We start from the raw sequence: 26,792 nt of genomic DNA on the forward strand, positions 1-26,792 counted from the left end.
TCAAGTCCCTCCCTACCCCCAATAATAGCGGTGAATTAAATGCAAGTATGCATTCAGCGACTAGTAAAAAAAACTCAATACGTATTTATGCGGTGAAACACTATATTTTGTTAATTGGTCTATTTTCTTCCTTTTTTTTGTACCTCTCTTCTTATTTTCCCTCTCTTACTAACAAAAATATATGCATATAGATTTTTATTTAAATAGTTAACTTATCATTTATTTTTACAATAAGTCTTTTTCAAAATTTTAATAATGATGGTTTTTCTATTTAATCGTATTGTGTCACAACCAACAACTGCAAGTGTTTTCAACTTTTCCCCTAATTCATATAAATTAATATATCATTACAAAATTAACAAATATTTTATCCTAAAATTACAGTTTACATTAAATTCGTTTTCCTTCAATTACTCAATTTTCTTATTAATTTAACTTAAATTTTAATAAACCTGAAACTCTTCTAATTTTTTTCTTGGTGCATGTTATTTATATTTCACTTTCATTTTTATACTGATGTTACCGCAGACAATAGCATATTATATGGCCCTTTTTCTTTTTTGCAAGGAACAAATATGTACAATTATGAATATTTCAAAAAAATTACATAATATGAAATACCTTGTTACATTTTTTTTGTAACATTGCTACCAATGAAGATTTCGTATAGAATTACCAATTAGACCTACCACACCTAATTACATTTATTACTAGTAAGATGATTTAATCTTGGGCCAACTTTCAATCTTGTTGGGCTTTGTGTACCCACATTTGTATGAGAAAGCCCAACATGTATCAATCACTCAATCGGGGATAATAGTGGGCTTTTCGACCGGTCAAATCGGTCAAAGAGATTAACTGATTAACTTTAGGGCTATGCCCATTTGTAACGCATGTTTTACTTCTACACTTTAGCCGGCAAAAAAAAAATTCGTTTTTTCGATGGGATGAGCGGGAAAATAGAAAGAAAGAGAAAAAATAAGAGATTTTATTGAGGAAGATTGTAGGTTGATAATTAGTATGATGGTATAATAGGTAGATTTTTGTTTATCTCTCATTTGACTTTCGTTTGACCGGTCCTTGTTTGATAAATTTTTGAAAAAAAGTAGGAAAATGAAAATTGACCTTAATTTAGTCCTACTTTTGACAATTTTCCTTCGGATAATTATGTAATATAGTCATTACAATACGTAGTTAGGTTTAGTATCATCTTTCAGTGAATGAGACCCACAACAAATGCCAAACGACCCACGCTCAATCAAATTTGAATTAGAAAAAAAGCTTACGAATTGCTTTGTAGTTATAGTCCATGTTTCAGATACTTAATTGAAAGATGTGAAAATTAAACTCAAATATATGATTAAAGAATAAATTAAATGAAATAATCAAATGACTATTTTCAATTATTATTATGGTCTAATTATAGAAATATTAAACAAATAGTCGAATTCATCTTTACATTTTCATTCACAATACGTCGTATGTGTCTTACTTTGATTTGAGTTATTTTCTTAATTTTTATATAATTAAGCTAATTTATTAACACAAAGGGAGCTTTAAATGGGCTATTATCCCTAACTCCCTTACAATATTATAATATCTGAAAATCAAACTTTGAATACCTTGCTTCAATAACCGACAAACGCTTAAATTAAAATACTCATTTTTTTACATTTAAAAAAAATCAGTTCTCACACAACCTCTCGACCTTTTGTCATTATATATTTGTACTTTTTAAAAGACAATTGAAAATTTAATAGCCGTTTCATATGTTTATAAAGGGTTGTATCGATATGCACACAGCCAAAGTGGTCATAATGGTTAATTTTGTTGCTAGTTATAAATAATAGTTAATTTTGGTAATAAACGGTAACAAACACAAATAACTCGTAGCTAGGCCGTTTACGAACCAAAAAGAACAAACAAAAACATAACACAACGTACATGAATTTTGAACAAAATAATGACAAACAGTGAGAAACCGCTTAAAATTTTAAAATAAATTTAAAGAAACTAATTTATAAATCAAATAACAATGACTACATCATAACTCAAAGGATTCACGTTGCTTCAATAAACAAAAATAAAATGATAATGAAATGAAACTAATCCTTGAATTTGTGGGAAATATTTAGGATGGACAAAAAACGATTAACCTCATAAAATAGAAAAAAAAAAATTTAAAGGTCAAATAATTAATTAAACAATTTTTGAAACATTAGTTATTTTTTGGACGATAAAATTGTAATTGTAATGGTTAAGAGTGTGAATGTACACATAAATAAAACTATGATAATTAGACCGATAGCTCAATAATTCACTCAACTTTTAATAAGTTGCACAAATTTCATTTTATTAAAATAAAATAGCTCATAAAGCTCGCAATAAATTAATTAAGTAAAGAGTAAAATTTATTAGTTAATTAATTTACTGCGGCAGTAATTTAAATTTACTTTTTAGTTAATTAATTTATTGCGATCCTGGTAAACTTTTTTTACAAATAAAATGAAATTTTGGTTATAATGTTAAAAAGAACAAGGGGAATGACTAGTTGTAACAAATTAATGTTAAAACAATCATATAGGAATAGTTTGCTACTTGTTGAAGATATGTAAAATATTGGTTAAATTACAATGTATACATTTCAAGTGGCGTAACTAATTAAAATTTGTAACCAACTAGACCACATCAAGCTTATTATTTTCATTACAACCAACGTTTGAAAAGTTTTAAACAAATAGCCAAAACGATGAATTGAATGTTGAAAAAACATGCTGAAATGCCTATTACGCCCTTTTACAATTTTTAATTAACTATGTTTATAATTAATTAAGTTTTTAATAATTAGTCAGACGTTTATTTTCCTAGATTGTAGTAGTTAGTTATTGTTGACCAGAAGCTATTATTTGAATTTGAATGATGCCAGTATTTCAGCGTTCATTATGCTTAATTACATGATTTTGCTCATTGCCCTTTATTTATGTAGTATGAACGTACCATCATAAAAAAATTAACTGCTCTGGCTTTCATTTTCTCTTGGTGTCATTTTTTTGTGTTGTTGTTGTTTTTTTTTTTTTTTTTTTTTTTTGGTAGACGTATTAAGACCTGGTTTCAATTTGAATCATATTTCAATAATTTAGACTGTCTTTTTTATAATATTTCAAAATGATTACATAGTGACTTGATCCGTTGATTTTTTTTTTTTATTTCCATATATTTACAAAAAAAAAAATCCTAAACCAATCGCCTAAAAAAATTACAAACCAGAAAACTCGATAAAAACAAATACCTATATAATTTTTGGGTTCGATACGAAGTTGAAGATCATCAATTTTTTTTTTTACTACACTAGCACAATAAAACCGAAGTTGAAGATCTTCAAACTATTATTTTGAAAATAGTTCTTTTCAATCTAACAACATCCAAAATAATAAAGTTAACATGAAGAAAACTAGTATTGATAGGTGTGAAGAACTTACATTCGGAAGCTGTGATCTTCGTTGTCTTCTTCGTGCATATCGTTCGTTTAGGAATGAAAATAGCGAGGGAAGGGTGATTTTTTTAATACAGTGATTGTTGCATGTGTATCGTTCGTTTCTTGATTTACGAGAATAATTACACGGGTCATTACTTGTTTTTTTCTGGCTAATAAATACGGGTAATTTTGTTGCTGTTTGTTAGAGGGAAAAACAGGTACAAAATCATATATGATTTGGGCGTATGGCTAGATTTAATCATTTTCTCAAATGTTGGCTATATACAAATACAATAGTTTGTTTTGGGCTAAAAATCTACACTTCCGTAACTAATTATATTTTTCTTAATTTTACTTATAACTATGAATTCTTTTTTAATTGGAAAAAGTAATTTCTTTTTCTTGCCCGATATATTTTTACCATATAATTTAAAATATATTTAAGTAAAAAAACGATGATTCTGATCTAACTAAATAATATATAATGAACCGTTAATCTCTTACCGAGTCTTCTAGTTAATTAACCGATGCCCACTTTTACGCAACATTAATTCGTTAATAAAAAAACACTACAATATAATAAATTAATTGAACAGATCCACCACATAAACTGTGTTTGACACGCCACCGGTTGCACAAGATTTTGTTAAAATGGTTTGTTTGTATGTTTGATTGTCCGATGTGTATCTGATTAAAAAAAAAAAAGATTGTCCGATGTGTAATATAAATATATATATTTTAGTACAAGGCGGTGCACGGCGATAGTGGGTCCGGGTTGGTAGAGAGTCCCCGTGAGAAAGTGGTGGGTCACACTCACAACTAAATAGTGTATTTTTGATGATATATTTAAATATTATATAATAATCCTAATATATATGTGGTATATCGTTAAAAATGCCCGTGAGTGACAGACTAGTGTCTGATTGAGACCCCCCATTTCTCTCTCATTGTCTGCTTGTCTTTTTGCCTCTTTAGTTTTTAATGCACCAATTTGATGTTTATGTTACTATAAATTATTGGTAATTTTAATGGAACTATAAATTATTGGCCATTTAGGTCTCAAACATTGTAATGTATTCCAAAGTAGTTTCAGAGAGTAAATTCACGAACAAATATTGTCGGTAGAGGATTGTAAATGCAAAAAAATCATCATTTTTTTTTTGTTTTTCTTATCATCTATTTGATTGGATTGATTCAATTTGTTATTTGCGACCTACAAATTTTTTACAAGTTTTTTTTTTTTTTTGCTATTTTAATTCATACATATATATAGTGTATATTTAATTATATCGAACATTTTAACACAGATTATTAAAAAAAAAATCATCCTTATTGATTGAATAGTTTTAATTTTGACATGATTTTTTTCCATAGTATATAAACAAGATTTTGTTTTTCTTTCCATATTGTTGAGATTCAAGTTCGCCATGTCCACATGTTAGATAAAATTATATTAAAAATTGGCCATTTTCGTCCTCGCTTTTCGACACACTTTATTCTTCAGATCCGATCTTATAATTTTAACGTCAGATTTTAAATAGCATATTGGTCCTAACCATGACAAATATATGGTACCTAAATCACAATCTCAATAATCCCTAGATTCCACGCTTCCTAATTTGTTATTCTATTACTTTAAATTCTGCATGTGAGGGGAGAGAATGAGAGTTATAATATTAGTTTATGCGCTACATTACAATGGCAAATATGATGACATCACGTGAAAAACTCAATCTTACATTAAGAATTGATATTAAAGTTATAATTAGATAAGTTGATTTTGTCGTGGTAAGCTTTATTTGAGAGAGAAAAAAAAGGTTAAATGGGAAGAGTTCCACAGATGATTAACTGAAGTTTATGACCAAAAAGCCTACTAAAACTGCATTTACAAATTTATAATATTTGGCCAGTAATTGAAAAATAACTAATTAACGAAGACTAAAATAATGATACCGGTGAAAACATTAGTGATTTTGTTTAATAGAGATATAGTATGCTGATTTGTTTCTTCAAATATATTCCAAAGATATATAATATCGAATATATCAATGATTTGATTTTATACACACTACCCCTGATATAAATTATTTTAATAGACTTGATTTTCAATTTTTGTTGTCATCGCCTCTCTTGAGATACATAGATGTTAGTGGTCTCGATCACTAGAGTACTCTCGACCTAAGTAGATAAATATACTTTTTATCTTTATCATTTTCTTCATATTTTGTTTTTTCTTTTGATTATATTTCAATAATCGAGACTTATTAGATCTGATTTTTGTAGCGTCCGATCTTTAATCGGAGTAGTTTTGAATATTTTTTCATATCAAAATCTCAGATTTAAGATATAGTTTTCTTTGAGCGTGGATTTCAGTCGGACAAGACCCCTAAAATCACAATTTACAACATACGACTAATCATGTTATAATAGGCGACTGGTCATATTGTGGATTACGTCAGGTGATTCAAATAACATACAGTCTTATAACATCATGTCTCACATGATAGTATGTGAGACTATCATCAAAGAGAGTTATATTTACAGTCTCACCTCCACACTTCAAATGAGATCCTCATTCTCACATGATATGCCATTGATGAATATCGTGCTTACATACAAAATTGTAATATAAATAGGTTGGTTTATACTTTATATCAATCGACATATAGGTGATTTTGTTTTACAAATGTATTAAAATATTCCAACATATATTGGCTGTTTCGTTCCATGCTAATTAGCATAGCTATGTTCCCACCTACCAAAAAGGATAATCCCTAATGCATATTTGTCTATTAATTGATTGCTAAGAGGATGGATTGTTGAAAAGTCAAGGAGATCTCAAGTCAAGGGACATGGGTTGGTTGGTTTTAAATATAATACAGGTGTGTACTAAAAGAAAACTTGTTGAATGGGTTTCATTGTATTTAACACTATTAATGAAATGTTCTCTAAATTATAATATGAAAAAAATAATTTGTTTAAGGATATAGTCCTAAATAAATAAGGTAGCCCTACTCTCGGATATCAATGGGTGGGGATGAGAAAAGATATTTGGTAAATATACGTGCGAACAAAAAAATCGATGCCCATGTTCATGTCCATATTATTATCAATTATGGGAAGACACAAAACGTATGAAGTTGGTTGAAATTCAATACATGCAAAATCAATACCCTAAAGAAAATGGACATGATATATGCCATATATATCAATAGGAGTTTCCAACGTTTAATTTTTAATTTTATTTATTTATTATTTCTTTCTTTTCTTGCCTTTCTAAAAATGCTCATAGAAATCACAAGTCACAACACAAAAGAACATAGCCGAAGATATCTCCACTAAACAAAACGAGATAAAAGACAAATATTTATATATATATTATATATATATATGTATATATTTCATTTACAAAGCTACCCATAGAATATATTATGCATCGTCTTATGCATAAAAAAACTTTATATTGAATTTAGGATTTGATCAAATTAATATAAAACCAAAATGTCATAACCTTTCAGTCATTTACATAATTTGTAGGTTTCCGCAAGTTATTTAATTAAATTCATAGAAACTAATTTTGCTAAGTTAATTTGTATTTATTATAATTTTAATGAATAAAATTAAATAGTTTTAAAATTCATTTGAATTCATTAAGCTTTCTAATAATATATAATAATATTTTAGACACCCAAAACAAAAAACGTAAATTTTTTTATACTACCTAGTAAAGAAGAAAGAGTAAAAAAAAAAGAGTGAGTAAATTTGTTTTGTTTTTGATTGAGTAAGTAGTAATAAAGGCTAAAAGATAAGGGTGATTTAGTCAAAACATATACATGAAGCACTGTTAGGAATCAGTCGTTGGAATCGTTTGTCGTAGTCAGAAGCACTTTTCTGGCGAATCGCGCCAATTATATAAAATAAAACTAAATAAAAAAATAAATATTATAAAAAGCTTCCTCTTACGATGCAACGTTCATATCCAAGCCTCTCTCTCATAGTCACAAACTCATATCTGAATTCTCTCAGAGCTCTCAGAGGAATCTTCGAACATAGACTTTCCTCTGTTTTCACATTTCCTCTTCAATGGCTTCCAAGCCCTCTGACGAGGTAATTCTCTTTAAACATGGCTTATTTCTCTTCTTTCTTTTATGAATATTTCAATTTAAGGCCTCAATTTTGATGCATGCGATGCCAAATAGAGGATTTTACTTTACCTCATTGAAAAAAATAGGTATTGATATTTCTGAGCTCGCTATTTTACGGTGAGGAGTTCTACACTGTCGGATGTAAAAGATTGAGGATTTTGCTAATTTTTAGTTATGATTCCAAAAAAAGAAAAAAGCGAAGCCGATTAGTTTCGGATTAGTTCTTGACCCATTTTTCTTTGGCAGAATAAATTGTAATAGTATGATTTGAAAATTTTTTTTTTTGACTTATTTATATTTCTTTGTGCATTTTTATTTTTGTGTGTTTGGCTGTGAATGTGGAACTATGTGCTGTTATCAAGGATGGACATGGTGAGCTCAGTGATGAATGGGCTTTAGACTATGATTTAATATCATTAAAATACTTTTACTTTTTAGTATACAAACAACTGGACCCATTTTTTTTTTTTTTTTTTATTCTCCCCAATCCTCTTGATAAAGGTTAGAGATAGGAAGGGAAAAAAAGTGAGTAAAAAAGCTGAATATGTTTAATCAAGTTCTGTGTTTGGTAGAATTAACATTTTCATAACGAAGATGATGGTAAATTGTACATTCTTGAGATACTGGATTTCTTATTTATACTATTTTACAAGGTTGGTCAATCATGGATTGACACTTGAACTTGTCACAGGGAACTGTGGATGGAAGTTGCAATCTAACTGTCAGCTATCCGGGTTTCGAAATACTAAACCCTGGTTTTGATGACGGGAAACATCAGTGTTCTCTGGGTAATCTTTGTTTCCTTTTTTTTCTTCATGAAATATAGATGTCTGATTTGGTTTGATGATGTCGTGTTTTTCAATTCATGAAGAAGGAACATGTTGATTGAACTTCTCTGTGGGTTTTTTACTACTTTCAGATATATTGCCTTTACTTTTTGACGACCCTTCACTTCCGCAAAGCTTGAAATACCCACTGGATTGCTCTCATGTAAGTTACACCTTAAGCCAAAATATTATACACGTCATAACATCACGGTTTTATGTCTTCACTTATAGCTTAACTTTGGTAGTTGACCCGCTTTCATATTTAACACGACGGTTTTCATCGAGTCTTTTACCATTACTGCAATTATATTAGCGTATCACTCGATTATTTAGTTATTGTGATACGACTCGCTACGGGGGCATCGGATATTCCTCTCCGAATGAGGATAAACACCGAAGAAATGTCGAGAACATGTAATAAAAGAAACGATATTTTCATTATTTGATTTCCAACACATTCACTTATGCCATTATACGAACCTGCTTGCATATTTCTGAACCATGCAGTCTAAAGATGTGTATAGCATCCCGGAGAAAAACAACCTACAATGTGCTTCTCAATTGGCTTTTCTAAAGTTCCTACAAGTTCCGAATCATGCTAAAGATCAGGGCTTCTCAGACACAGAATCCAACTGCCAGAGCTGCATCGATTTACACATGAACGGCGGAGATTCCTATCCCTCGTTTGTCGTAGACATGAACCCGGAAAAGGATTCCACAAAAATGGCTGTGTTCGATGACAAAGCAGTGGAAAGTTTGAAAAACGAGAGCGCCTTGATTGTGAGTTTTTCAATAATTAATCGCTGTTTCAGTGTTATATTGTTTTTTCTTTCACCCGGTCGAATTATAAAATTTGCGGGCGGATATAGCACTTGCAGAGAGTGTTGAGAAGGCAAGCAAGTGTGAGTGTCGGTGCAAAACTCATCCAACTTCTCATGAATTACGGAGCTACGAGCCCAAGAGGTAAGCCCAGTCTAAAAGCGCTATTATTTACCAACTGGCGATGTACCTCCGAAAAAAAAAACCCTCTTTAACTATGATTTATTTTCGTCGAATAACTTTTTGAAAATTTTATTCACTAATCATTCTGTCTATGAAGCTTTTGAACTATAAGCTCAAACTGTGATCTCTTTCAATCATATTAGAGAACTTGAATGTATAGTCAAGTTACAAACTTGAAAAAGCAATGTGTTCAAATCATCATTTTTTTTGTAACAGATAAAGGGGGAGCTGAGAGGGTTCATGAAGCACCGAATAATCACTGGAAAAGATGTAGACGAGCTGCCTCACTAGACTCGAGGAAGATCGTTCTTTTGTTCTCAATCTTGTAAGCAAGCTCTCTAAACTAGAAAAAAAAAGGTCGCGTTTGTACAATCTAATTTACACTTCTTGCTGTTAATTATGTTAGCTTTATAGAACAATCGATAAAATCTTATTCCATGTGGTAACAAAACAAAAGACCCATCACTCCCAAAATTAGCAGAGAGAGACTATAGAAACCAGAAAGAAAGTAGTTGATTAGGCTCGGAAGCCGCTCGCACGATTTTTCTTATTCAGTAAACGACTTGACTATCTTTTTTCCAGGTCAATTTTCGGGACACTAGTACTGATTTACCTCACATTAAAAGTCAGACAACAGAACGGCGATGCAAGTATTCAATGATCTACGTGAATCATGTTTCAACTTTGTTATCTGGATTCAGTGAATTAGTACAGTTCCATTTGTGAGACGTGTAAATATTTATTTTAGTTGATAGAATTAGGCTTAAGTGGGTTTTTTTTTTTTTTTTTTTTTTTTTTTTTTTTTTTTGCCTTTGGCAATTTATGTCAGTCTTGGGTTGCTTTATTTTTATTTATTTATTCTTTCATTTTTATTCTTTTTTAGTTCCTACTGTTAAACTCTCTTCTAGGCATTTTATCATTAGGCTTTGTGTGTAAATTGATTCAGTTTCTTTCACATATAGTCTAAAAGCTTTCTTAATAGAAAAAAAAAACACAAATAATTCAGTACATTCCCATGACATGAACATGTAGATTGGTATAGTAAAAAAAGAAAAAAAAAATCATTTATAACAACAGAGGCTTGAAGTTTCAAGAACAAAACACAGTTAAAAAGAAATGGAACAGTTATATAGTAGCAATACAAACAATGCGGAAAACTATACTCTGTTAGAACTTGAGCAACATTTGTTGGTTCTACACTCGGAAAAAAAAATGACAAAAAAAGTCTGAATCTCTCTGGGTCTGACTTTTTCAGTAGCTTTTATACAAACCAAATTATGGTATTGTCTTGTCAAAAACATTTTGTCCGAGGGTCTAACAAGCACAGCCTCCACCTTGTTGCTCGTTCTGTGATGAGTTGGCGGTGGGTTTGAGATTAACGTCAACCATGTCTTCTTGTTTTGCCGAAGAAAGGGCTTCCATTCCCGGCAAAGCAGCCGCGATTTTGCGGAAGAGTGGCTGCAATTTTATTTTTATTTTCTCAGTGACCATTCAGATATTAAGTTACTTTTGTGTTTTCAACTCGTACCTTGATGTTAAATCCCGCTTTTGCACTGGTCTCTATGAACATTACTCCGAACTCCCGGGACTTGGACTCTCCTTCCTCTATTGATACCTGCCTGTTTCAGAATCCAAACCGATCAGAAACCGTGAATTAAAAATGGGATCATAGATTAGGTAATTCCAAACACTCACCTTTTATCGACAAGATCGGTTTTGTTACCGACTAGGACGATGATCACATCGGTGCCCCGCTCGGTCCGTACTTCCTCGATCCATCTATTGGTGCTCAAGAAAGACTGTCTATCTGCAAACCAGAGATATTTTTTTTATAATTGATTTGTGGTAGGAACATGACTTGCCATGTTTCCCATGAGGTAAAATGGTTTTGAAAAGTTGTAAGACAAGGTGTGTATAAAAGTGAAAAGTAAAACTTACTGGATACGTCATAAACAATTACTGCAACAGAAGAGTCTCTGATGTAGCTCGGAATGAGACTCCTAAATCTTTCCTGTCCTGCAGTGTCCCTGCATCAACCAAAAAAAACACGAAATTCACCAAATGCTTGTCGTTGCGATTATGGATTCATCGCTCATTGCAGTTATAGGCAAGCAATCATAGATCCGGATCCATAAATTTTAGATAAAAAAACCAAACCACTACTCAGGGTCTGATAATGAGATCGCTAAAAACAGTTATTTAAAGGAATAGGAAAAAAAATGAATTATTAATCAGAAACTCACCAGAGCTGCAAGCGAACAGTCCGATCTTCAAGATACATTGTTTTCGACAAAAAGTCAATTCCAATTGTTGCCTGTGTTTCACAAACCGATTAATCATAATCTCAGTCCACAGGGATCAAAGCTCAATTCTGTCTAATCTTTCAATATTTTTGTAGCAGTTTCTACTAAAATCTAATTTAGGTTATGTTTGCTCGTAATTGATAGCATAGAGAGAAAAACAAGCATTTCTTGTAATTCGGTTTTTTTTTTCTTTTTATGATTTGACCAAATAAAACCTCCCGATCGAGCCAGAACTTGTTAGCTGAAACATAATTAGCTTCATCGTTTCCCAAGATTCCGTTGAATTATACACTATCATTAACAATAATTATATTAAAGAAACACAATCAAATATTCAATTTTGTCAATGTATGTGACTAATATATAGCATAAAAAAAACCGAATCAAGATCGAATGATAAGACACGTACCAAAAGCGTCAAGAAATCGAACATAAGCTCGTACAGAAATACTCACACAATAATGAACGAAATTAAGGAATCGATAGCACAAACACGATCAATGACGAACAAACAAAGACGATTAACGACACACACTCGCGAAAGAATCAACGACGATCAAACAAACAAATACGATCCAGAAAAAGAAAAAAATAAGACCGATTGATCAATCGAAGATAAAAGAAGGAGAGATAAAGCAATTACCTGATAGGTGGTGTCAAATTTGTCGTACATGAAACGAGTGATGATGCTGGTTTTGCCGACGGACTGATCGCCGAGGAAGACGAGCTTGTATTTCGCCAGAGGTGAAACAGACGCCATTATTCTCTCTCCCTAGATTCTCAGGAGGCTTTAGAGAGAAAGAGAAAGAATCGAATTGCGGATTGGATCTGAATCTAAGAAAATTCCTCGAAGAAGAAGAAGAAGAGGAAGAAAGAGACAGAAAATGATTTGTATATATATATTTGAGCGGAAATGTATTTATATCGTTGATACACGTACATATCGATTTTGGTAATGAAGAGAAGAAACCGCCAAGCACGACAAGGACGGGCTAAAGTCAAATTCTTTCTTTTCGATTTGCCCGATTTGCCCCTACTCTTTTGCTATAATGGCGAGAGTGGGTTTTGAAACGAGTCTCTTTGAAACTTGGGGGTTAAGCTAACGAACGTAAAAGAAAGAAAAACGGACTATAAATTGGCTAACGCATTCTAAGAACGCGCATTTCCTCTTTTAGAAAATATTTTATCTTTCTACCCAACTCATGAGAATCATGAGTATTGAACTAGGGGCTCTTACACAAATATTGAAAAAAAGCCTGAAGAAATGAAAAGAAAAAAAATGTTTAAATTTATATAACACAATGCTTTTGAGCTTCGGAGGCCTCCGGGTAAACCCGAGCATGTGGAAGGGGTTCAATTCCACAAGCTTCAAAATCATAATTGAAAACTTCCGTTCAAGTTTTAATATTTTACGGTCCCTTATGGTTGCGTGAACAGTGGGGGGAACAAAAATTTCAATACTTATTAGAAACTGTTTTATACGTGTTTTATGAGTAATTTAAAGTGATTTGTGTTGCAAGAATTGAAGCTAAGTTTATGGCTGCTGAGGGAAAAAAAAAATCAGCAATTTTTATTGAGGGGAACGGTAAAAAAACAAGCAAAAAAATAAAACTATTCCGGGTTCTTGGTTAGACAAGAGAAATGCGAAACGGTAACACAAAAACAAAAAAGGTGTCAACGCCATCTGAGAATAGCGGAGGCCCAAGTGAGACCGGCCCCGAATCCGGCTGCAGCGATCGTTTGACCGTCTTTGACTTTTCCGCTTCTGACTGCCTCGTCCAACGCCAACGGAATCGAAGCGGCGCTCGTGTTTCCGTAGTTTGCGAGGTTCGATATCACTCGATCCTCACCCACTTCCAACCTCGTCGCCACCGCGTCTATGATCCTCTGGTTCGCCTGCAAATATTCACCCACCCAATCAAAAACATACACACACATAGTGCGAGCGCTTTTTTAAAAAAATAATTGCAAGAGTAACGTCTCTAACTAAAAAAAAAAACACCATTCCTGTAATTTTCCATGTATTATAACGGGGAGATTTCGGGTGTACCTGATGGAGAAGCAACCAGTCGATGTTGGAGGTGGAAAGGCCGGCCATGGCGAGAGAGGCCTCGATGGTCTGAGGAACGCTCCGCAGAGCGAACCGGAAGACCTCTTTTCCGTTCATCTGAATGCAAGAGTACGATGACCGCCGCGGAGGAAAGTCAACCACCGACCCGTTCGTGCCTGTTTCCTTCTCTTCTTCCTTCATGCTCGCGTGTAAATGCCTGCATTGTATCGCAACTTCCTTTCAATATCTTTTTTGTGAGAGATCCGAAAACGGGTTTCATTTTATACAGAACCGAACGGAGAACTGACCTTTGGCCGTCGCCGTCGCTGTGCAAGTCGAACCCGAGCAAACCGTCTTCTTCGCTGTCACAGGCCTGCACGGCAATGATTTCAACGCTCTTTTCTTTCTTTATTTCGATACATATAGTGTTGGAGTGAATTTAAGTTTGAATGAGACGGACCTGAAGTAGAACGGCACCGGCGGCGTCGCCAAAGAGAATACAAGTGCCTCGGTCGGTCCAATCGACGTAGCGAGAAAGAGCGTCCGCACCGATCACCAGAACGTTCTTGAAACCCCCTCCTGTATTTATATACAAACATGCATTTTTAGCGGCCGAAGATTGAGGAGAGCGAAAAGTCGATTTTACCCCTGATGTGACAAGCAGCGGAGACTAGACCCAACACGAACCCGCTGCACGCGGCCGTAATATCGTACGCCAACGGGTTTCCCTTGCACCCGAGCGCCTTTTGGACCTGAAACATAATTGAACGCTGATTCAAATAATTGAACATAAATAGGGCTATCCCAAAATGACTCGAATAATAAAAACCTGAGGAGCGCTGCCGAAAAGGTCCTCGGGCGTGGAGGTACACATTAAGACGAGGTCCACGTCATCACGGTGGACCTGAGCCATCTCCAGCGCTCTCTCCGCCGCCTCCACCGATAAGCTTATCAGACTATCTTTCCCTGAAACCCCAAACAAATGACAATCGCTCTAATCGCACGGAAAGAAGAAGAAATAAATCAATAAAAACGAAACGAACCAACCAACCTGATAAGACGCGTCTGTTGCGGATTCCGGTGCGAACCGAAATCCACTCGTCGTTTGTATCGACAATCTTGGAAAGATCGTCGTTCGAAATCTTCAGACTCGGTACCGCTGACCCACACCCAACTAGCTTGCACCCTTGACTCACAAGCCTGTCACAACAAACACATAACATGCTTTGACTTGAACACGAAGCAAGAACATTTAATCCAACTTTTCACTTTCTTTCCTTCTTTTTGAGACAGAAACCGAAACTTATCACACACACAAAAAGCCATGCAGTGACACATCCAGGTTTTGCAGACAAAATTTTGGCACAGAATTCACATCCCAAGCTCAACGAACTCAGAATCGAATATTCAGAGCATTCTTGTCACGCTCGATAACCCCATAAAGAAACTCAAGACTATAAAATCTTGTGTGACACATGCAATTCAATCCAAACATACCTTGGATGTCGAGATTGAGAAGGAGAGACAATCTTGTCGGAACCTTCGATGGTGGCGGAGCAATACAGCCTCGAATAGCAGAACCCGGATCGGAAAATCCCAATGGGAGTCTGAATCTTCAGCCTCGGGATTGAAGGAGCGGTTAAAAACCCAGATGCATTAGCCATTTTCTGAAACCACCAATAAATAACACAAACATACATGAGCAAAGAGTATAATAAGAGAATAATAGTTATAAAGAAGAGATCTTTCTTCCTAGAGTCCGAGGAAACAATGTGTTAAAAAAAACATACGTAATGAGGCATTGAAACGGTAAAAAAGCCGCCTCAGTAACGTACGCTTTAGGTCTGGAAAATGTACGTGAATGACCTTGCTTGAACACCACTTTGCGCAGATTTGGACTTGTTATAAAGACTTTTTCTTTTTCATTTACTTTTATTCAGTTTCAACTAAGAAAAACGCAAAAAATACTAAAACATCCTTCTTTTTTTTTCTTTTTTTCCCCTAAACTTTTAAGTCATAACCCTGGACAAATTCCCCCATAATCCAAATACACGAACAAAAACCATCATCTAAGCCCTAAAATGCTCTACCTGGTATATCTTGATTAGACTTTGCCAAAAACGGAATTTGAACTTCAGACGATTTCAAATTACATAAACTAAAAACAACAAAAATTACTCTCGAGTATCAATTATATATTTTCGCAATGATATAGGGAATTCAAGCAATACTAATCAACACGGCAACAGAATAAAATAAAAAACTTAAACTAAGAGTTTGAAGTTTGAACATCACCTGGTGAGAAGGCGAGACGGCGAGCGATTGGGAGCGACGGCAATTACTATGTTTTCATATTTAAGAATTATATATATATATATATTTTATTTTTAAATTAAATTATATTCAGAGTACAGAGTTAGTACATATAGACATCTTATGAAGTGGGATTAATTACATGGAATCCTCCTGAATTCTTACACTATTTACAAAGTTCTCTCTAAATTTGTAAACTTTATAAACGTTTACCTGTAACTTTTAAATAGTAACAAAGTTACCCCACCTGTTTATATTTTAACGACTTTTAAACATGTACATGTTGCATGAGCCCAAAATTAAAGATAAATAAGTAAATCGGTGTGGAATAAATCTATTAATATTTTCTTAAAATTTGTAACTTATTAGCGCATTCCAAACATCACGTTTGAGATAAACATCACGTTTGAGATATAGCCGACGTTTGAAAACTTTTAAGAAAATAGTCAAACAAATGAGGTGGCATTTGAATAAGCCAACCAAATTTCCTATTTTGTCATTTTTTTGCTACAATAATTCGTCACTTTCTCTCTCATACAGTTTTTTTCTCATCAAAACTTCAAAAATTCATATCTTCCTCATATGAAATCGAAATTGAGTGATTCCAAACCCTACGGATTCGTAACGAGAAGAACTTCAAAATAGACTCACTGTGCTAGATGAAAAATCATGTATTTCGCCGGAGTTCACTATTGATATATTAATTGTCGAATTTTTAAATTATTTACATTTTTCTATTAAGTATAACATGTTTAATATAAAGATATTTAAGTCAAATATAATTGTCATTGGTTATTTTCTTAAAAGTTTGCAAACGTTGGTTACGTTCCAATTTTATAATTTAGTTTTGGTTAAAAATCAACAACCCCTATTTTTTTCTTTGTATTTTCTTATTTCCTTTTTCTCTTATTTGTTTATTTATTATCAAATCTTGGAATAGATTCTTCTCTTCTCTCCTCCTTCTCCTCATCTTCTCTTTTCATTTTTTCAAAAACAAAAATGAAAACTGTACCAAACACTTTTTTCAGTTTTTTCAATATATCAAAAACAAAAATGAAAACTGTACCAAACAGCTTTTTGAAAACAACTGCAAAATAATATTTCAGTACAACTACAAAAATTAGAAAATAGAAAACAAAAACTTTTTTCATCTATTTTTTTCTTCTTATTATTCACCCCCGTCTCTCTCTCTTTCTCTCATAATAACCTCTCAACTTTTTTTTCGGTCCATTTTTTTATATCATCAATTTAAACTGATATTGAATCATGTACAAGTTGGACTTGGTTTCTATATTGATACCATCGGATAGAGATTTCTTGCAAAATATCATAAAATAAAAATCTCAGTACTTGAATTTCTACAAGTAGGCGCATTCAAAATGGGTTCAACGATGGTGACGGCAGAGAGAGAGAAAGCGATACTCTTGCATTTCTTTTTTCTTTTATATATTAGTTTTTATTCAACAATATTATTTATCATAGTTATGTATAAAAGTTAATATTATTTATGTAATTTAAATATCAACCATGAAAAAGATGACACCCGTCTAAATTCTGTTAACATTTAGACGGAGGGGAAAATTTTGTTACTATTTAAAAGTTGATGGTAAATGTTTGCAACGATTGTAAATTTAGGGGGTACTCTGTTAATAATGTAAGAGTTCAGAGGGATTTTATGTAATTCATCCATATTTTAATTTTCTTTTAGGATCCGGCTTTGACAAGATAGCAACAGACAGAGAAGAAGAAAGCATGAAACAGAAAGGCAAATAAATATAATATTATTATTTATGATTTAATTAAGTGTGTGTATTGAATATTGATCTCACACGCGCACCAATATTCACTCACTCACACAGTGCCTCTCTTTCTTTCTGTCTAAATAAAACAGAGAGAGAATTATCTTTACCATCCATCATCATCACTCAGTGCCTCTCTGACGAGATCTCTCTCTCTCTCTCTCTCTCTCTCTCTCGTCCAAATACCCATTTTGGATTTTGGAACCTTTTGCTTTTTCTCTCGTTATGGATGGTCTCTCTCTTTCTCTCTCAGGATTTGATGTTGCAATTTAGTGGAGAGACTGAATCATCAAACATGAGTTCTTTCGTTTGAAGATCAACGTCAGGTATTTTGCGTATGAGTCTGCATTATTGTGTGTGCGTGTTTATTGATATATTTTGTTTCGATCAGATTTCTCGCCGGCTAAAATGCCTTGTTAGTTTTGACCGTCTTTGTTGTTTGTGTTTTTTACTTTTTATTTATTTTTAATAATATTATTCATTTATTTTCCGCTCTGTTTCTTTGATTCGAGAGAAAAAGGACAAAATGTTGTTGCCTTTTTTTCATGCATTTTTCAAAGGGCCATCGATTACTCATGTTTTTATTTATTTATTATTATTTGTACGAATCACTCTGTAAGAGGGATTGATCGTTGATAGTATTTGCATTGCTTTATATTTTTTTAGTACAATCTGGGTTGTTTTTGTACGTCCCTTTATTCACATCCAGAGTATGGATTTTTATTTTGTCTTTATGGTAGTTATTATATTTATGCAGTAGCATTGAGCAGTATATATATCATTATGAAATCTGTGATGTTTTTCCTTTCTTACCATTTTCTTTATATAAGGAAGCAAGAAGAGATAATTTACTTATCATTCCTTATCATGCAAATATGGACAAATGTGTAAAACATGTTGATCGATTAGTGAAAATTGAAATTATGCTTTAACTCCCCTATTTTTTTTAAAACTAATTACGTTGAAGAAATCAAATGGATGTACTCTGCTACATTTGTTCGTGGATAATAGTTGTATTAATTTTTCTCAGGCCAAAAAGACCATGAATTTGGATCTGATTTGAGCAGGCATTGTGGGGACAAAATGTTTATGCGGCGAGATTTTGATCTGAACTCAGTCGATGTCTGCGTTGATTCTGCGCCGCTTAAAGAAGTTTTCGAAAAGACCATGGTCACTCAAGAAATCATATTTCAGAGCCAGGTTTTTACTCGGAGCTTTTAATACGGATTAGGATCGTGTGTTTTTTTTTTATAGCGACGAAATCCGTGTTCAGGTTCACGAACTCCACCGCATACACGGAACTCAAAGGACTCTGGTGATGCAAAACGACGGCCCGGATTTCTTCGGAGGATATTATAAGCTGCAACATCTCGGTAAGACCTCCAAATTTTCGTAAGATGTTACTCAATCGATTGGCTGCGCGAGAGTGAGAGACGAGCTTAACCTGTGCGCTGCCGCGGGTGATTATTATTTTTTCAGGTCATCACGACAGCTTGAAGCTCTCGCTGAGCGTCGGAGACGAGAACTACAAAAGGACGCGAAGTGGAAAGAGGACTTGGTTCGACGTTGACCTTTCTCGGGAAGTCATTGACTTGGAAGACTCGGAAAATGACGATTCGGAAAGACGTCACGTCTTCTTCGACTTGAACGAAGACGCTTCTCCGAAGAAGCAGCGAAAGAGTCCTCCGAGCTCGACAGCGTTGGAGTTTGACCTCAACAAAGCTTACCGCGACAATAACGACCCTTTGACGCCCAGCGCGTCGATCGAGCTCGTCGGCCGAGCCGAAGGAGACTCCTCCGACGCGACTTCCCAAAAAGAGGCGATCCGAGAGAAAGGGAAATCCGAGGACGTCGCTACGAGTAGCGACGTTGATAACGCTGTGGTCCACGAGGCCGCGGAATTACTGATGCGCATCTCTTTCGAGAACGAGGAGACTTCGGATTCCTTTGAGCGATTCACGTTAGGGCTCGAAGAGTGCAACGGCGACGAAGAGTCGTCGGCGTTGAAGCCGTCGCCGGATTTGGGAGAGAGCGGCGTGAAGATAAGAATGGGTCGTCGGAGAATGAAGGACTTTCAGAGGGACGTTCTGCCGGGAATGGCGTCGCTGACGAGGCACGAGATCCGAGAGGACATCGACATCCTCGAGGGAGTCTTGCGCTCCAGAGAGTACAAGAGAATGCAGGCCCAACGGATGGCCGACACCTGGCGCTTCTGCGTCCCCACCAGAACCAGGCAAGGCAAGCGCCGCAGCAGATTCCCGTGACTCCCCTTCGCTCTCCCATTAATTTATTTTTATTTAATTGTCTCTGCATCTAGGATTGGATTGCGTTCATGCCCAGCTGTAATTAGTTTGAGATAACATTAATAACACTTTTAATCTTAAATACACTCTAAGTGGTCCATGGATTTGTATAATTAGCTTATCAAATTCACGTTCACACACAAACATGATGTAAAACCCAATTCTTTAGTATCAAGAATTAATTGATGATGACTACAAATTGCTTTCTTACCTAATAAAAGATAAACCTAATACACTATCTACCTCTATTCCCACGCTTGAAAGAAAGAAGGAAATCCAATCTGGCTCAAATCAATAGCTTGAGCTTCAGTGCTACTTTTCTAGTTTATTTATTATATATGCAAGAGTTCAGTGACAGAATACTCTTATTTAAATATACATTTAAACTAATGTATCTATACCACTAATGCTAATTCAAACAGAAGAACCACTGAAACAAGAGGATATTTATATTATTTAATAAGTGATCATATTTCTACATCTGTTTTTAGCAATGATTAGATCTTACGTGATCAACCACAATAAGGATGAGACTTGGCTAGATCTCATTTTTCATCTCTCTTTTTTTGGGTGATACATGTTTTCAGATATGCATTGGAGATAGTGGGTTGTGAAACTTAAACCACCATTGACTAACTAGCCAAATTGGAATTCCCACCAGATAGTTGTACTAATGGAAAATCTAACCAATCAAGTGAATCTGCCGTATATATGTGTGTGTGTGTGTGTTGTGATGATAGCAAAGGCTTGAGATTTTGTGAGTTTTTTTTTTTCTTGAATATGGCTTCAAGATGGGATTTCAAATTTCATGAGGCAGCTCAGAACAGTCTGAAGAAAGCAAACCAGTTTCTTAGTTTGGTGAACAAAGAGAGAAGCGTTGAACAAGTAAGCCATGTTGGCACTGAGGCCATTGATGAGTTCAAAAAGCTTCTATTTCTGCTTCAACAGAAAAGGAGGATCAGGAAAGGTCCTTGTTCACCCGAATCCCAACACATAAGCTGCTCCGAATTTATGGAACTTCCAAGCTTTGCACTAGAAAACGTGCCATCCAATCCCAATCCTTCTCAAGCCTTACTCATGGGTCAGTTTTTTACTCAACAGACCAATCGCGACGCAGCTTGTTTGGCCACGAGAAATGGTTTTTACATGTGCGGCGATTCGGGATCAGGGTTGACCCAATTCTCGCAGACGAGTTTGGACGGAAGTAGATTTGGAGGGAAAAGCGAAGACACGGGTTCAACATGTGTTGCCTCAACCGGTGGATGTCACTGCTCAAAGCGAAAGTAAGATTCCTTGCGAAACAAGTCACTAATATATTGATTTTGAATTATTATTTTTAACGTTCCTCTTTAGGTTACATATGAAATTTTAAAATGAGTTTCTCTGAGTAATGTCCTTAAGCTTCGTCCCTTCTTTCGAATCATTAGCCCGATTGAACTTTATTTTATTTTATTATTCCATAATTAGCGAGTAGTTGTGAACTTGAGATGAATTTTTGATAACCATGTGTACACTATTGGTCTTGCCAATTGAAGGAAGACGAGAATAAAGAGAAGAATTAAGATTCCTTGCGTGAGCAACAAGTTAGCAGACATACCAAGGGATGATTATTCTTGGAGGAAATATGGTCAGAAGCCCATTAAAGGGTCTCCATATCCCAGGTATGTATATGATCATAACATTTTTTTGTTTTTTTTTTATGTAATTTCATGAGAATGATAAAATGATATTGTTTTTCTTTTAATTTTATGTAATAAAAAAAAAAAGGAGCTATTACAAGTGTAGCACAATTAAGGGCTGTCCTGCAAGAAAGCATGTGGAGAGGTGTTTGGAGGATCCAAGAATGGTGATTGTGAGTTATGAAGGCCATCACTCCCACTCCATATTTACATTTCTGCCACCAGTGAATAGATGAGAGAGCATTTATTCTTGTCATGTATCAATACGACGTCGCTTTGTGGAGGTGTAAAGTGTAAACTAACGAATTAGCTTTGTATGATAGGCTTGGCTTGGTCTTCTTCATATCGTCGCTAGATTACGATATGTCATTTCATCAAATTTTAATTGAATTCTCAAATTAATACAAAGGCAATGGGGTAAGTTAGAAGTTAGAGCATATCTAATAATAATAATAATAAAAAATCATTATTCTTATTGAATGTTAAATTATTTACTAAGCTCACAACCGAATTCTATTTTTTAACACAAAATGAAATATTCTTTTTTCAAAACAAGAACAAAAGTTCCGCCGAGATTACATGAAAATAAAATACATTCTAATGTTAGATGCACTCTCGAGGAGGTCTTTATTTTGGTTTTTTAAAAGCATTGCTGATACATCATCTCTAATTTATGCTCACACCTTTATATTCATTTTAAATTAAATTGTCTTTTAAAGTATTGAGAGTTATTAGTTACAATAAATCGAGCAAATAAAATAAACTTAAATATTAAGTTTAACAAATACTAGCAAACAAGTTAAATAAAAAAAAATTGGGAGGGGAGCCAACTATGGTATAATTTTTATTCTTTTGGTCAATCAAGAAAGTTGAAGAATTATAAGGACCAAAATATAATTACTACAAATTAAACACTATTTTAGCATGAATTTAGAATATGAGTGGAACTTCAACCAATTCCATAATCGATATTTCTGTTGCATCTAACTATTTAAATTCGATTTATGTTTTACTGTTTAAGTTGGTGTACATAACTTGAATTTGTAGGAGTTTAATTATCTCCGATTTTGAGTTAGGAGAATGTTTTAGCGAATCTCGAGTAAGTTTAATCTTACGTTTAGGCTTTGGTAGTTCTTTGGCGACACTATTTTTGACTGGTCTAGTCAGCTTAATTTTGAGTAATTCCATTTTTTTTTTATATATAATTTACTTATTAGTAACTTTTTAGTTTGAATGAAATTTTTTTCATAAAAAAAAAAAATTGGTATACAAAATCGGTAGCAATAAATGATAAGGTAGACTTACAAGAGTTACATCATAAAAATTGACCAAAGGAAAAATGGGTGGTAGGGTTTAGGCTTTTTTAGGGCACTTGGATGACCTAATTAACCCAAAAAATAGAGAGCTAAAAGGTGTGTGTTTGGTGAAGGAACACAATGTAAGATTGCCCAGAAGATCTTCTTGTCCCCACTTTTCCGATCTCAAATGCTCATTTCGCTTGGCCCATCTTTTTGTAGTACATTTTCATATTCTCTTGCCAATTGAATCACCTCGATTATGCTTAAATTGTTGTAGCAGTACTATTCATAAGTTTCTTAACAAGAAGAAGAAAAAGAAGCTTATGACCCCCACAAAAATAAATATATTTAGAAATGATTATGATAACCTATATATTACTGGGTCTTAAGCTTAATAAGTCTTAAAACCCTAATTATAGCTTGGATATTATTAGGATATGCTACGCTGTAAACTTATTTGTGTGCGTGGAAATTCACATATGGTTGCGTATACACAAAGAGCAAAGAGCATTTGATGCCCAGCAATTTCATCATCATGTTGAGAAAACACACAGTATTTGAATATTTCACGGTATACGTAACAAGTTGACTTGCTTAGCTCATTCTTTTTGTCAATGGGCTAACAGAACCAAGAGTGCTGAGTTTTGCGAGTTTGGGGATATGATCGAGTTTTTGTCGCATCGGTGCGTTAATGAGAACTTGTTTAAAAAAAAAAAAGTTGACTTGCTTAAAAAAAAATATGTAACAAGTTATGTGCGACTTTCACCCTTGTTACAATCAGAAATTGCATGGACGTGTTTATTACTATTACAAAAAATAGTATTATACCCTAGAGACGATGTTATTTTCTGGGACAGTTCTGAGAATGACAATTACAGTGTCAAATCTGCCTTGAGAGCTCTCTGCAACGTCCCAATAGTTGATGGGGATGGTTTGTGGAAGTCTCTTTGGAAACTAAAACTTCATGAACGAGCCAAGATGTTCCTTTGGAGAATCGGTTCAGAATGCTTTAATCTGGGGAAAAAGCTAGCCAAGCACTCTATGGATAATGACTCGCGGTGCCGGGTCTGCAGGATGGAGGATGAAACGGTGGCCCATCTCTTTTTTCGATGTGCAGCAGCGAGGAGGCTTTGGTTAGTTGAAGGGTGGGGACATTCTTGGAGCTGGAGAGTCGAAGACGATGGCAAGGAGATTCTCAATACTCTCATTGATCTGAATATTAGTCTTAACTCCCAAGGGGTTCGTCAAGATGAATTCCTTATTCGGGCTTGGGCTATCATGGAGTCGTTATGGTCCAGCCGGAATTCATTGATTTTCAACGGCGAGATGGAAAATGAGGACGCTTCGATTAGATTCATTAGGCAGAGGGTTTTGGAGTTTTGTGGGAGACCGGTTTCAATGTTGGTTAGTGTCGCTACTCCGACGACAAGTCTTAGACAGCAATGGAGACCTCCTGAAGCTGGCTTCGTCAAGATTAATCTTGATGCTTCCTTTGCGAGCCGAGGCGTTGCTGTAGGGATTGTGGCGAGGAATGAGGAAGGTGCGGTTCTCTGGCTGTGGTGTTCAAAGATTTCAGCTGCGTCGGCTCTGGAGGCGGAGCTCCTAGCGGTGCTTGAGGCTGTCTTATTAGCTAAGTTCAGAAATTCCGGTCGGGTTATCTTTGAAGGGGACAACAAGGTCATCATGGAGTGTCTGGAGCTTCATTCGCAGAGCCCGAACTGGATGCTTACTCCCACTTTTGAGAAGATATGGGATTTAGTTGATAGTTTTAATGTTTGTAATTTCATATGGTGTCCTAGAATTGTGAATGGTTCGGCCCATGAACTGTGCCGTTGGGCGAACCAAAGTTATTTTACCGGTTTTTGTAATTTAAGGGATCTCCCGCCCCTTGTGCGGGAGAGCTTTGCGGTTGATGCCGTGTCTTAATGAGAAGTAGGGGGTGCTCTTTCCTACCCGTCCACCAATATCGGGGGCGGAAGGTTTTAGGGAGGCCCCGTTTGTTTTTCAAAAAAAAAAATCCTTATATAATACTAATAATCTTTTTCTATATATTATTTTTCGGGAACTTGCTTGCACAGATGCACCACCACACAGTCATATATATTGTAAGAGTTTTTTTTTTTATACTATATATGTATATATATATATATATATATATATATATATATATATATGTTTACAGACATACAGTATGTATGCGTATTCAAAATGACATATGCACTGGCCTATCTATAATTTCAAACTAAAATTTGGAATCTATTATAGAAATCAATATGAAGTCTGAAATTGATTCAATCAAGCATGTGGCTCAGCTGTCCCATGACTTTTTTTGGGGTAGTTGCGGCTCACACACGCACTTTATATATATTTATATATATATATACATATATATATAAATATATATATATAGGGTATATATAAAAATAAAAAAATCGGGTCATATTTCCCACAGGACCCTCTTAAGTTTTCCTTGTGTCAAAATCACATTATTCCCTTTGTTTTGTCATCAATTTTCTAATTACCACCATCTTTGTTTCTTGAGAAAACTTTGCTCAACTATTGAAAGTTTACTTAGAATACATTTAGTACAGTTTTTCCAGGGGCGAACTACTTAATGTATATGTATGTATGGACATTCTGTAATAACTTGATACAATTGAAAAACGGCAATTTTTAAAATTACATATTTAATTTGTCCTTGTTATTTAATAAATCAGTGGACCTTATTTTACGTTAGCATTTTGGAAAACATGAGACAACCCAATCTTGAAAGATGTAACTCTCTATAGAGACGGAAAGATTGTGCTTTTTGAGACACACAATATAAATCTCAAAATAATCATCACCGCATCTCATCCATATAATGTTCATCACACCTAATTTGTTGAGTGATTATAACTTTTGTTTGATTATAAACGGTTGTTAAAACTTAGACTCTTTGAAATAGTGCCACATTAATTGGTACATAGGCAATTAGGCATATTATTTTCTTTTATTAATTTTATAATAAGTCATTTAGGGGTTCGGAGAAATTAACAACCAACAGTAAGTATTAATCTTAAGTACACTTTTGCAAGGGATAAAAAAAGATTCTTTATATTTTATACCTCAATTTTAATATTGTTTATTCTTTTTAAATATATAGAAATAGTGTAGAAAATATAATCTTTTGGCTTAGGTTGACTAAGGAGTTAACTATCCTCGATGAAGATAAAATGAGCGAAAGAGTATTATATCTATGTGCTTTTACCATGACATTTAGGATATAATCTAAAAAATTTGACCAATAGTTATACTCTAAGTTATCCTAATCTTTTTGTCTTATCAATAAAAAATAAAATAAAGATTTCTAATAGGTATAGATAGGATCTCATATTTAAGTCATGTGCAAAGTGCAAACACAACATATATAATAAAAGAGCGAGCTTTCCGATCTATTTTATTGTAGAATACAAGAACCAAGCTAATTTAGTAGCTGATTAGCTTTCAAATTAGCTATGACAGTAGTCTATTTCTTCAGTAATTCGACTGTATATTTTATGACCGTTGCATGTATGATTCACATAGCACAAACAATATGTACGATCGTTCAATCGCT

The 26,792-nt window shown here is 34.2% G+C and overlaps 5 protein-coding genes across 6 annotated transcripts; 3 read left to right on the forward strand and 2 right to left on the reverse strand.

Annotated features, from left to right (window-relative positions):
• The first annotated feature begins 7,456 nt into the window (after positions 1-7,456).
• On the forward strand, positions 7,457-10,415 carry LOC149399173 (adenine deaminase). The gene is made up of 7 exons (XM_089612692.1): positions 7,457-7,582; positions 8,312-8,408; positions 8,540-8,610; positions 8,955-9,227; positions 9,317-9,410; positions 9,666-9,774; positions 10,032-10,415. The coding sequence occupies exons 1-7, from the start codon at positions 7,559-7,561 to the stop codon at positions 10,108-10,110; spliced, it is 747 nt and encodes a 248-aa protein (XP_089468818.1). The 5' UTR covers positions 7,457-7,558; the 3' UTR covers positions 10,111-10,415.
• A 140-nt stretch (positions 10,416-10,555) lies between these two features.
• LOC149399174 (ras-related protein RABH1e) lies at positions 10,556-12,624 on the reverse strand. Its single transcript, XM_089612694.1, has 6 exons — positions 12,396-12,624; positions 11,693-11,763; positions 11,388-11,476; positions 11,145-11,256; positions 10,978-11,068; positions 10,556-10,907 (listed from the first exon to the last, which is right to left on the reverse strand). Exons 1-6 carry the CDS (start codon positions 12,510-12,512, stop codon positions 10,764-10,766), a joined length of 624 nt encoding a protein of 207 aa, XP_089468820.1. The 5' UTR covers positions 12,513-12,624; the 3' UTR covers positions 10,556-10,763.
• Positions 12,625-13,303: 679 nt separating this feature from the next.
• LOC149399175 (beta-ketoacyl-[acyl-carrier-protein] synthase III A, chloroplastic-like) lies at positions 13,304-16,240 on the reverse strand. The gene is made up of 9 exons (XM_089613450.1): positions 16,098-16,240; positions 15,300-15,469; positions 14,854-15,002; positions 14,632-14,768; positions 14,449-14,554; positions 14,263-14,381; positions 14,111-14,175; positions 13,803-14,019; positions 13,304-13,648 (listed from the first exon to the last, which is right to left on the reverse strand). The coding sequence occupies exons 2-9, from the start codon at positions 15,464-15,466 to the stop codon at positions 13,427-13,429; spliced, it is 1,182 nt and encodes a 393-aa protein (XP_089469576.1). The 5' UTR covers positions 15,467-15,469; positions 16,098-16,240; the 3' UTR covers positions 13,304-13,426.
• A 1,729-nt stretch (positions 16,241-17,969) lies between these two features.
• Positions 17,970-20,416, forward strand: LOC149399176 (uncharacterized). 2 transcript variants are annotated; one of them, XM_089611067.1, is made up of 4 exons: positions 17,970-18,240; positions 18,945-19,114; positions 19,188-19,287; positions 19,394-20,416. In XM_089611067.1, the coding sequence occupies exons 2-4, from the start codon at positions 18,998-19,000 to the stop codon at positions 20,176-20,178; spliced, it is 1,002 nt and encodes a 333-aa protein (XP_089467193.1). In that variant the 5' UTR covers positions 17,970-18,240; positions 18,945-18,997; the 3' UTR covers positions 20,179-20,416. The 2 variants fall into 2 exon arrangements, with proteins under 2 accessions (XP_089467193.1, XP_089467194.1); XM_089611068.1 differs by having other exon boundaries at positions 18,982-19,114.
• Positions 20,417-20,668: 252 nt separating this feature from the next.
• On the forward strand, positions 20,669-22,310 carry LOC149399177 (uncharacterized). Its single transcript, XM_089613042.1, has 3 exons — positions 20,669-21,500; positions 21,753-21,878; positions 21,985-22,310. The coding sequence occupies exons 1-3, from the start codon at positions 20,929-20,931 to the stop codon at positions 22,130-22,132; spliced, it is 846 nt and encodes a 281-aa protein (XP_089469168.1). The 5' UTR covers positions 20,669-20,928; the 3' UTR covers positions 22,133-22,310.
• Positions 22,311-26,792: the final 4,482 nt, after the last annotated feature.

This window comes from Urtica dioica, chromosome 4, assembly GCF_054948205.1.
Source record: "Urtica dioica subsp. dioica isolate 48M chromosome 4, U.dioica_male_clone48M_v1_H2, whole genome shotgun sequence".
NCBI classification, from domain to species: domain Eukaryota; kingdom Viridiplantae; phylum Streptophyta; class Magnoliopsida; order Rosales; family Urticaceae; genus Urtica; species Urtica dioica.

What these genes read in the sequence shown, in the direction of transcription:
- LOC149399173 (XM_089612692.1), top strand. Translation starts at nt 7,559, where the DNA reads ATGGCTTCCAAGCCCTCTGACGAG. An exon ending in AAAACGAGAGCGCCTTGATT is followed by an intron (nt 9,228 to 9,316) that starts GTGAGTTTTTCA and finishes GGGCGGATATAG; the next exon opens with CACTTGCAGAGAGTGTTGAG. An exon ending in GTTCTTTTGTTCTCAATCTT is followed by an intron (nt 9,775 to 10,031) that starts GTAAGCAAGCTC and finishes TCTTTTTTCCAG; the next exon opens with GTCAATTTTCGGGACACTAG.
- LOC149399177 (XM_089613042.1), top strand. Translation starts at nt 20,929, where the DNA reads ATGTGTGTGTGTGTGTGTTGTGATGATAGCAAAGGCTTGAGATTTTGT. An exon ending in TGTCACTGCTCAAAGCGAAA is followed by an intron (nt 21,501 to 21,752) that starts GTAAGATTCCTT and finishes TGCCAATTGAAG; the next exon opens with GAAGACGAGAATAAAGAGAA. An exon ending in AAAGGGTCTCCATATCCCAG is followed by an intron (nt 21,879 to 21,984) that starts GTATGTATATGA and finishes AAAAAAAAAAAG; the next exon opens with GAGCTATTACAAGTGTAGCA.
- LOC149399174 (XM_089612694.1), bottom strand. Translation starts at nt 12,512, where the DNA reads ATGGCGTCTGTTTCACCTCTGGCGAAATACAAGCTCGTCTTCCTCGGC. An exon ending in AATTTGACACCACCTATCAG is followed by an intron (nt 11,764 to 12,395) that starts GTAATTGCTTTA and finishes TGTGAAACACAG; the next exon opens with GCAACAATTGGAATTGACTT. An exon ending in ACCGATCTTGTCGATAAAAG is followed by an intron (nt 11,069 to 11,144) that starts GTGAGTGTTTGG and finishes ATTCTGAAACAG; the next exon opens with GCAGGTATCAATAGAGGAAG.
- LOC149399175 (XM_089613450.1), bottom strand. Translation starts at nt 15,466, where the DNA reads ATGGCTAATGCATCTGGGTTTTTAACCGCTCCTTCAATCCCGAGGCTG. An exon ending in TTTTCGGCAGCGCTCCTCAG is followed by an intron (nt 14,555 to 14,631) that starts GTTTTTATTATT and finishes ATTATGTTTCAG; the next exon opens with GTCCAAAAGGCGCTCGGGTG. An exon ending in CGCTGCTTGTCACATCAGGG is followed by an intron (nt 14,382 to 14,448) that starts GTAAAATCGACT and finishes ATATAAATACAG; the next exon opens with GAGGGGGTTTCAAGAACGTT.
- LOC149399176 (XM_089611067.1), top strand. Translation starts at nt 18,998, where the DNA reads ATGTTTATGCGGCGAGATTTTGATCTGAACTCAGTCGATGTCTGCGTT. An exon ending in AAATCATATTTCAGAGCCAG is followed by an intron (nt 19,115 to 19,187) that starts GTTTTTACTCGG and finishes ATCCGTGTTCAG; the next exon opens with GTTCACGAACTCCACCGCAT. An exon ending in TTATAAGCTGCAACATCTCG is followed by an intron (nt 19,288 to 19,393) that starts GTAAGACCTCCA and finishes TTATTTTTTCAG; the next exon opens with GTCATCACGACAGCTTGAAG.